The sequence below is a fragment of the Argentina silus genome (genome assembly GCF_951799395.1).
Source record: "Argentina silus genome assembly, chromosome: 3".
Classification (NCBI taxonomy): Eukaryota; Metazoa; Chordata; class Actinopteri; order Argentiniformes; family Argentinidae; genus Argentina; species Argentina silus.
This window is the reverse complement of record NC_139657.1, coordinates 20,827,397-20,836,917: the sequence shown is the minus strand read 5'-3', so window position 1 is coordinate 20,836,917 and position 9,521 is coordinate 20,827,397. Positions and strand designations below refer to the sequence as shown.

At 49.5% G+C, this 9,521-nt stretch overlaps 1 protein-coding gene across 2 annotated transcripts in view; it reads left to right on the top strand.

Moving 5' to 3' along the window:
- prickle1a (prickle homolog 1a) overlaps positions 1-9,515 on the top strand; it is a 25,220-nt gene extending 15,705 nt beyond the window's left edge. Inside the window, exons 2-8 of one of the 2 annotated variants that reach the window (XM_083666916.1) lie at positions 1,833-2,028; positions 3,733-3,846; positions 4,968-5,105; positions 6,341-6,544; positions 6,868-7,054; positions 7,353-8,273; positions 8,571-9,515. In XM_083666916.1, the coding sequence (XP_083523042.1) occupies positions 1,852-2,028; positions 3,733-3,846; positions 4,968-5,105; positions 6,341-6,544; positions 6,868-7,054; positions 7,353-8,273; positions 8,571-9,502 (2,673 nt within the window). In that variant the 5' untranslated portion in view covers positions 1,833-1,851 and the 3' untranslated portion in view covers positions 9,503-9,515. Of the gene's footprint in view, positions 1-1,829; positions 2,029-3,732; positions 3,847-4,967; positions 5,106-6,340; positions 6,545-6,867; positions 7,055-7,352; positions 8,274-8,570 lie in introns of both variants that reach the window. The other variant, XM_083666917.1, reaches the window with a different exon arrangement.
- Positions 9,516-9,521: the final 6 nt, after the last annotated feature.

Here is a 9,521-nt window from a genome sequence, read left to right as displayed (position 1 = left end):
CACACACACACACACACACACAAACACACACACACACACACACACACACACACACACACACACACTCCTAGGTACCTATGCATATATAGCATTCCAGGGGAGAGCGAAGATTTTGGACCTTCTACTCACGCCTGTGTTCTTCAAAGGCAGCAGTCAAGTGTGGCTGGTTTTCTCAGCTGTCTCCCCCCAGCCCTGTGTAGCCCTGCCCAGCCATGGGGGGTGGAGGTGGGGGTGGAGGGGATGTGTGGGGGGGCTACACTGACCATTGGCTGGTCTCCATTGAAGTCTCGCAGTCAGAGGTGTGGCTCATGAAACATTACCACAACCGCTCATACATTAATTTTCCGCAAGCCTGTTTGTCTAACAAGGCCTTTTACGCATGGCAGATAGTAGCCTGTAGTGTAGTATATTTGGTGGTACTGCTATTCAGTACCGTATGTTTTGAAAGTTTTGTTTCGATGATTTATGGAATATAATAAATCAAATGTGTGATTTCCCCTGTTCTTGAGGAGGAAATATGTCCTGTAAATGTCGTATGGAATGTAAATGAAGTGAGCAAAGAAGTGAGTAGTAGTAGTAGTAGCAGTGCAGTCGCCTTGCATTACTTGCATTGTATCCCCACACATAGACATCTCTCCCAGCCTTATAACTCCTGTGTGGCCAGTCAGCTGTGTGTGTGTGTGTGTCTGTGTGTGTCTGTGTGTGTGTGTGTGTGTGTGTGTGTGTGTGTGTGTGTGTGTGTGTAGCCGAGCAGGATCCAGCCAAGTGCCAGTCGTCCATATCCATCCATGCATCCCTCTCTCTCTCTTTCACCTGTCCCCCCCCAGTTCCCCGGCCTCCCCTTTGCCTCTCCCCTCTGTCCAAAGATGAAAGGATGATCAGACACCCTCTTCCCTCACTCTGGCAGGTTGAAAAATAAACAGCCCGAGGAGAAGACAGAGAAAAGAGGAGAGAGGGGAGATAGAGTAGCAGGCTTGTGGACATTCCCCATATGGCAGTTTTATCCACAGGGGGTGTGTTTCTCTAAGGACAGACCAGTGTTTATACAGAGCCCCAGCCCCAGTGATTGACCCATCATCACATCACATATGTTAGCCTCATATGAGACTCTTGTGCCAAATTGAGCTAGCTATACATTCTTCTTCTTCTTCTTCTTCTCTGAAACATGTGCTCTACAGATAAGGTGAAACCTTGAAGTGTGAGTCTTGTACTGTGTCTGGTGTTGCTCTCACGTCTAGTATGTCGAGGGCTTGGTGAATTACAGTATGGAAATGGAATGTGCGGCCCATTGTAGCCGTAACCCCTCGCCTTGATGTAAAATGAATGTGCTTACGGTATACGTGACTAGCTGTTCGTAATTGTCTCAAGACAAGTCAAGACATCACCTCGTAAATCTGTTGGAATTTTCGAATGGTCCCTGACCTCAAGCCACATGAGGGGACACGACTAGACGACACACAGCCACAATGGCAGTGAAAGACTACAGTTATGAGTGATTATATGAGATGATGTGATTTTACATATGGGAATCATCGCCAGATGAATGAAAGTGTTGCCATAAACGCCTTTCGCAAAAGCTAGTCCACATGGAAGTGGAGGTGGGGTGATTCACACAGTGCTGAGCTGTGGAGCATGGCTGAGTGAGACTGAGATGACTGGAATGAAGGGATGAATGAATGAATGAATGATGCCTGGACATGTGGAATATGTGGATGATGTACTGTATCTATTTCTTATCACCCTTGAGTGACACATATCTTTCTCTCTCTCTTTCCCTGTCTTTCTCTCTTTATCCCACTCCACCCCCCTCCCTCCCTATCTCCCTCCAGTAGAAGCTGGTGAGTGTGTCATATGAACCTGGAGAGTGCAGCAGGTTACCAGGGCGGGGCGCGCCAGCGGGACATGATGATGGAGCAGAAAGTCAGCAAGCTGACCTTTGGCTTCCAGCGCAGCTCCACGTCCGACGACGACTCGGGCTGCGCCCTGGAGGAGTACGCCTGGGTACCCCCCGGCCTTAGGCCTGAACAGGTGAGCATGGACCCACACACACACACACACACACACACACACATACACACACTCACACTCACACACACAGTCAGTAAATTTACGCTGATGCAATGGTGTAGCACACTCCTACTTACATGATTTATCAGTTTTTTTATTTATCTTGTAATATTTTGTTGATTTCCCTCAACAAGCCCAACTATGAAGTAATGTAAAAGTGAAATGAACCTGAACAAGAGCAAAAATAGGAATGACCTGATTCTAATGTTCCCCATTGAAGGAGCACCTTCTGATAGTTCTTTCTGTGTTGCTGCTAACCCATTTCACTGCCCCAGATACTGTAGCTGTTATTGAGCCCATTTAGAATAATATTCCAAGCTTGGTCCCTGGATAATGGGACCTGAACCACCTCTTCTTCTCTCTCCCTCCCTAAAAGTGAACCGGCTCCCTTTGTTTGAGACAGACTTGTCAAGCACCACCCCACAGCCACTTAGCGACAGGATGTGTATATTTTTATTTACAAACTCTGGCATGGAAAAGTCTGGTGGTGATTAGAGTGATTTGGCAGATGTAGGAGCCTAGGAGGGAGGCCTTAGTGGATCAGTCACTGCTATAGCTTCTGCTGTTGGCAGAACCAGACTTAAAGAGGGCTACGCTACGCTATGATAACGCTCGGACCGTCAGCCATGGCTACCTTTTACAGGGCCCGTCCACAAACACAGTCCTGCTTGTGCCTGCTGCAGGCAGTGTGATGTGGCACTCTTCCAAATCTAGGCCCCCTTTCCTCCCCTCTTTCAACTCTATCCCCCTTTCCCTCTCTCCTCTCCTCTCCTCTCTCCCCCCTTTTAAACAGCACACACATGGAAGCAATGAGGGGTGATGGGCGAGAAAGAAGGGCCAGAGCAACAGGAGACCCCTAAAGACCAAATATGCAGTAGGCAGGGCCTTTGTGTGGAAATGAAATGCGTGGGTCAACTGTAATGCCTTTACAGCAGCTATTCTCTGGAATGGCCCTGCCACATTATGGGTGATCATTACAGTGAAGAAACACACAGCCCTTCTGGATGAGGGTTATAGTGTTCTGTTCTGTCCTGGGGAGGAAAGGAGAGAGAGGTGGGATAGAGGGGTAATAGCAGCATGAAATGTGCATATTTTATGGCAGGGCCCAAACGCAGGGTGATTGCAGTGGGGGTAAATTGCTGTCCCCTTACTCTCTAGACGATCAGAGCAGCAGGAAGCCCCCTTCACACACAGGAGACGAGCTCATCCCATCTCTTTATCTGCTATCCCATAATGACCCTCCGTCATAAAGTGGACCTTCAGTGGCCGATCGGCCTCGAGGGTCAAAGTGCCACGGCGGCACATAAAAACAGGCAGCTTTGTCCCGCTACCAGTGACAAGCATATGACAAACCCTCCCCCTCTCCCTCCCCCTGTCCTCCCGTCCCCCCTTCCTTAGGATAACGGCCTGGTCAGTGACCTAATGGAGTTATGACAGGCAGAATTACAGAGGGTGACACCGTGTTGTTCATCCTATGTAGAAAGCTTAGGGGGTTCTCTAACTTCCCAAGTCAAGTCTCTTGGGTCTGGTGAAAAGTGCAGTGTCTCTGTTCTCACCATCCCTCTGTAGGCCTGTCTCTAACCTCCTTCCTTTCTATTTTCTCCATCAGTCTGTAGTCCTGTCTCTAACTTATCTTCTCTCCCCTATGTGCTCTGTGTGCTCCAGGTGCAGCTGTATTTTTCCTGTCTGCCCGAGGATAAGGTTCCTTATGTGAACAGCCCTGGAGAGAAGTTCAGAATCAAGCAGCTCCTCTACCAACTGCCTCCCCATGATAATGAGGTAAGAGAAAAGTATATTTGTACTGTATACTGTGTGTGTGTGTGTGTGTGTGCGCGCATGCATCATAAAACCACTCCCAGCAGGTCCTCTCATTAAAGACATTGTTACAGCAAAGGTCTCACAGGCCAGCGCCCATTTTCCCATCATTCTCTTATGTCACTCAGACTCCATCTTGTTTGTGGAGCTGTGTCTGTCCCTGCTTTCATGCCTGGTAAACCTAGTTATGACTTTAGTGCCTCCCTTGCCACCTCCGTGCCATTCTCCTCATGTGAGGACTTGGCATTCACGTCAAGGGGATTTTTGTCCCCACAGCTCTTTCGCAGGGTGTGGGCACAATGAGACTTTTGAGTTGATGATTTTATGATGTTTGCTGGGAGCCCCCCCACTGGCAGGATTCCTGCCATAGCTGTGGTTTTTATGAGGACAGCCCAGTGGGAGAGAGGGACGCTGCTGAAAGAAGCTTTATGTGTGCCACTACCGCCATCACGGTGGCACCACAGCCCGAGCTGCCTGCCCTCCACCCCTTGTATCTCCTCCTCATCTCTCTTTGTTGGTCTTGTCTCTTCACTGTAAACACAAGCCTTGTTTGTGCAAACGTCTGCTTTCCCCTTGTTAAGGGGTTTGGGAGACATCAAAAAGAGGGTGCTGTAAAAAAACACAGTTCTCAATAAGTCAGGCTTAGGGTGGACATTTTGAAGGTGTGAGTGGGTGGGTGGGTGGGTGGGTGGGTGGGCGGGTGCAGGGGGGTGTGGGGTGGGGGCGGGGGTTTAGAGCAGGCGTCAAGAGATGTTTTTGTTGAATGTGCACCGGTATGCGCTCTAGAGAATGTGTGTCTTGACTTGGGTTTCACTTCAAGTGCTCCTTTTTGTTAGTTCCTATGCTTTGTTATAGTGTCCACTACTAAGTCCACGGTGGGTCAAAAAGTGTTTGAGATTGCCTGAACCTGCCTGAAGTGCCAGATAGACGGGGTTTGGACTTTTGGGACTGTTCCATTAGTTCTATTGTGCCAGCCAGGCAAACTCTACACCGTGATTTCAATACTATTTGAACTCAGGTCTGCAGTGCATGACTGCATGTACCCTCTTCTGTTTCTGACTAAGTGTCCTCTCTCTCTCCCCCAGGTGCGTTACTGCCAGTCTCTCAGCGAGGAGGAGAAGAAGGAGCTCCACATGTTCAGTGTCCAGAGGAAGAAGGAGGCTCTGGGGAGGGGCACTCTCAAACTGCTGCCCCTGCATCTTCTACACAGCGTCTGTGAGCATGTATGTCTTTGCCACTGCTGCCTACCCATCACTTATATCACACACACACCAGGACAGGCTGGGAGGTAGAAAGCGGAGGACGGGCTCATTGTAATACATGGAATGGAATTAGGAATGGTATCAAACATGAGACACTGATTTCTACCTCCACCAGCCACCACTGACACACACTCTAGCCCCTCATAGGAAACACAAACCAATGGGAAAAAGAAAAGCCATGATGTAGAATAGGCTTCTGTCCAGATCTATTTGGATAGTTGTAATAAGCCATTGTAATCCATATTACTCTAGTAAACTTGATTATTTAGAACTTGAGAAGCAGATAGCAGAGAGCTGTAGCCTGTCCTCATGTTGTTTATCCCTCTGTGAGTATGAAGTGAATCCCCGAGGGTTGGGTTCACCTAAAACACACAGGAAGAGGAGCAATTAAGAGCTCAATATCAACCCCGCTATGTAAGAGATCCCTAAACATATGTTGGCTTTGCAGTCATGCAGACGATCTAAAAAGCCCCCTCTCAAAGTTGTTTTGAGTGTCGTTACAGTGTGCTTGGCGCTGTGCTCGGTGCAGTGTTTTATTCACTATTTATAGTGGTTTGTGTCACGTGTCAAAACATGATCCACTGTGGTCAAATAAAGATAAAGCCTGTTTTCTCCTCTGGGCCGGTCGCCTCTTTTTGACTACCTGACTGTGTGACTGGAGACCCTATGAACAGGCCTGTGTCCCTACATGGCAAAAAGACAGAGGGGAAAAAACCCAACAAACTTGACCGCTCAGGGAGCACAGACCCCCATGGTCATAATTCCTTCAGTCAGTCAAACAATGCCAAATCTACTGACTTCCACACAGATGGAACAGGCCGAGCCACATATTTCACCTCTCCTAGTAGGCCATGGGCCATATGACGACACCCTAGTTTCCATGGCCATGTGTTTGGTCATGTGTTAGTATAGAAAATGACGACTAACGCATTACTGCATCTCAGTGGTTACATAAAGCGTGGGTCAATGGGCCATAGCTTTGGACAGTTCGGCCAAAAGTCATGGATTTCTCATGTCATATTGTTAGCACGTAATAATCAGATAATCGATATTTGTTTAATTCCAAAAATGATGTTGTTGGAATACCACACACACAATTCTGTAATCATTCTGAAATAGCACTTTGATCCTCTATTTCTGCATGAAGAGAGTGAACATCTTTTCTTGGCTAATGTTGTTGTTGTTGTTGATTGCAGTGTGGGGAGAACATCAACGGAGGTGAGATGGCGGTGTTTACCTCCAGAGCTGGCCCGGGGCTGTGCTGGCACCCAGCATGCTTTGCGTGCTCCACATGTAGCGAGCTCCTGGTGGATCTCATCTACTTCTACCAGGACGGGAAGATCCACTGTGGGAGGCACCATGCTGAGCTGCTCAAACCGCGCTGCTCTGCCTGCGATGAGGTGAGATACACACTGACAGAAAACACAGTAGAAGAATAGAACAACATACTAACCTAGAATAGTACAAGCTTTTCTTGAATTGACACTTATACTCATAAGACTTAGACTTATGTTTACACTTTTAGTTCAGAGATTTTTCTAAGGCATCAGTAATGTCTGCATTAGTTTTAGAGTACAGTACATGGCATTCAACTTTAGTTTATTGGCATATCCCCCTCATCTACAATTACTCAAATTAAATACTATGAATAGCATCCTACTGCTTTCCATGCATAGGAGAGCCCTGCACATCTAACTGTGTATATGTGTGTTTGTCTTGTCAGATTATCTTTGCTGATGAGTGTACAGAGGCGGAGGGCCGTCACTGGCACATGAAGCACTTCGCCTGTTTCGAGTGTGAGACGGTGTTGGGGGGCCAGCGTTACATCATGAAGGACGGACGGCCCTACTGCTGCGGATGCTTTGAGTCTCTCTATGCTGAGTACTGTGAGGCCTGTGGAGAACACATCGGTATATACACCCCTGTAACAGACCTACAGGCATCTAATCTATTGCTTTTGCCATTGCTGAAATTGTACTCTGTTAGACTCTGTTAGATCATTGAAAATTAAATATCAAATTAAATATCTGTGTGTTGGTGATGCAATTCAAGAGATCAAAGCAGTCTCACATGACATTCTCTACCAAAATGAACATCCCAGTGAAATATCACAAATAATTGAGGAGATAACACTGCATATACAGTATGACATGATAAACAATTTTGCCCTACATCTTGGTTAATTCAAGCTTCTGTTTTCTCGTACAGGGGTGGACCATGCCCAGATGACATACGATGGGCTCCACTGGCACGCCACAGAAAGCTGTTTCAGCTGTGCCCAGTGTAAGAGTTCCTTGTTAGGATGCCCCTTCCTGCCCCGACAGGGCCACATCTACTGCTCCAAGGCCTGCAGCCTTGGGGAGGACATCCATGCCTCTGACTCCTCCGACTCTGCCTTCCAGTCGGCTCGCTCCCGCGAGTCCCGCCGCAGCGTGCGCATGGGCAAAAGCAGTCGCTCGGCCGACCAGTGCCGCCAGTCGCTCCTCTTCTCCCCCTCCGTCAACTACAAGTTCCCTGGCTTCAGTGGCGACTCCGCCGACGCCAACAACGACACCCTCACCAACAAGCTGGCCCACCTCAACCTGGCCGACGAGCGCTTCTGGAGGGGCGGTCGCGAGGGTGGCGAGGAGGAGACGGAGGAGGCCCCCGAGGACCGGGAGGAGGAGTGGGCCGAGCATGAGGACTACATGACCCAGCTGCTGCTTAAGTTTGGCGAGAACGGGGTCTTCCAACAGGCTGATCAGGACTCCAGACCCACTGACCTGTGGATGACCGATACAGAGGTCAAGGTGAAACAGGAGCCCAAGGCTGTGATTGGTGGAGGAGGAGTTGGTGGAGGGGTTGGGGGTGGGGGCAGTCAGAGCTTGGCCAGTAAGAAGTACCAGGCGGACATGTACTGGGCCCAGTCCCAGGACGGGCTGGGGGATTCGGCCTACGGGAGCCACCCAGGCCCTGCCAGCAGCAGGAAGATCCAGGAGTTGGAGCTGGAGCATGGGGCCGGGGCAGGCTTCCAAAGGGAGGAGCAGCAGTGGTATGATGACTCCCTGGAGTGCATCACTGACGAGCTCAAGCAGACGGAGCAGAGTGTACGAGACTCCATGGACTCTCTGGCACTCTCCAATATCACTGGTAAGAGAGATGGCAGACATCATTCAAAGCCATTAATGCTAATGCTATCATAGAGTGTATCATTGAGAAATGCCCAGGTATAAATCTGAGTAGAATAGCCTGATATTAAAACTGATTTAGGCAGTACATTATAGGCCAGAAATTAATGTCACAGTATTGACACAACCCCCCAGGACTGTCTTACCATATTTACATTTTACAAATACTATTGTGTAGAATAGCCACCTTATATATTTTTCTTATATAATAGACACAAATATATTTTCCCAATTTCATTATCTCTCTGTTCTCTCCCAGGAGCGTCTGTTGATGGAGACAGTAAAGACAGGCCACTGGTTTACACCTTACAAAACTTCCAGGAGTTGGACGAAGAGGACTGTGACAAAACCAGCAATATGGGAACGCTCAACTCCTCCATGTTACACAGAAGTGCCAATTCCCTGAAGAGCCTTACATCTGAGCTGGAGCAGGAGGAGCTGGTGGAAGAGAACGTACCAGAGGAGGAAGAGGAGGAGGAGGAAGAGGTCCCACTCCCAGAGGAGAGACCCAAGCCCCCCCACCTCCCTGCGCTGAGGAGGACACGCTCCCAGTCCAGACCACAACAGGTCAAGTTCTCTGACGACGTCGTGGACAACAGTCGCTATGGTGACCTGCCCATGCGCCAGCCCCCCATGAGTGAGCGGACTCGCCGGCGAGCGTACCACTTTGAGGAGCAAGACCAGGAGCCTAGCTCTGGACGCCATCACCACCACCATCATCACCACCACAGAAAGCGCCGTAGTCGTAAGTCACGCTCAGACAACGCTCTGCATCTGGTGCCTAAGGAGAGGGCCCACATGTACTTCAGAGAGGACCACAGGGGGCATGCCCTCGTCCCCAAGGGGCCCCAGGCCTTCCTGCCTAGCCAGCAGGCCTACGGCCACCCCCACCCCCAGCCTCGTGCCCATGCCACCTCAGACTACGACCTGCAGGGGCCGGCCATGGAGAGGTTCCTTGGGCTGTGTGGAGAGGAGGATGACTGGTGCTCAACCTGCTCCTCTTCCTCCTCTGAGTCTGAGGAGGAGGGCTTCTTCCTAGGCCAGCCCATCCCCAAGCCAAGGCCCCATAGACACTACTACACTGACGACCTGCCCAGCCCAGTGGCAGGCCTGCCCTCCCTGCCTTACAGCCCACGGACTAAATCCAAAAAGAAGAAGGGACACAAGGGGAAAAACTGTATAATTTCCTAGACTTTTTTATGTGGTCCCC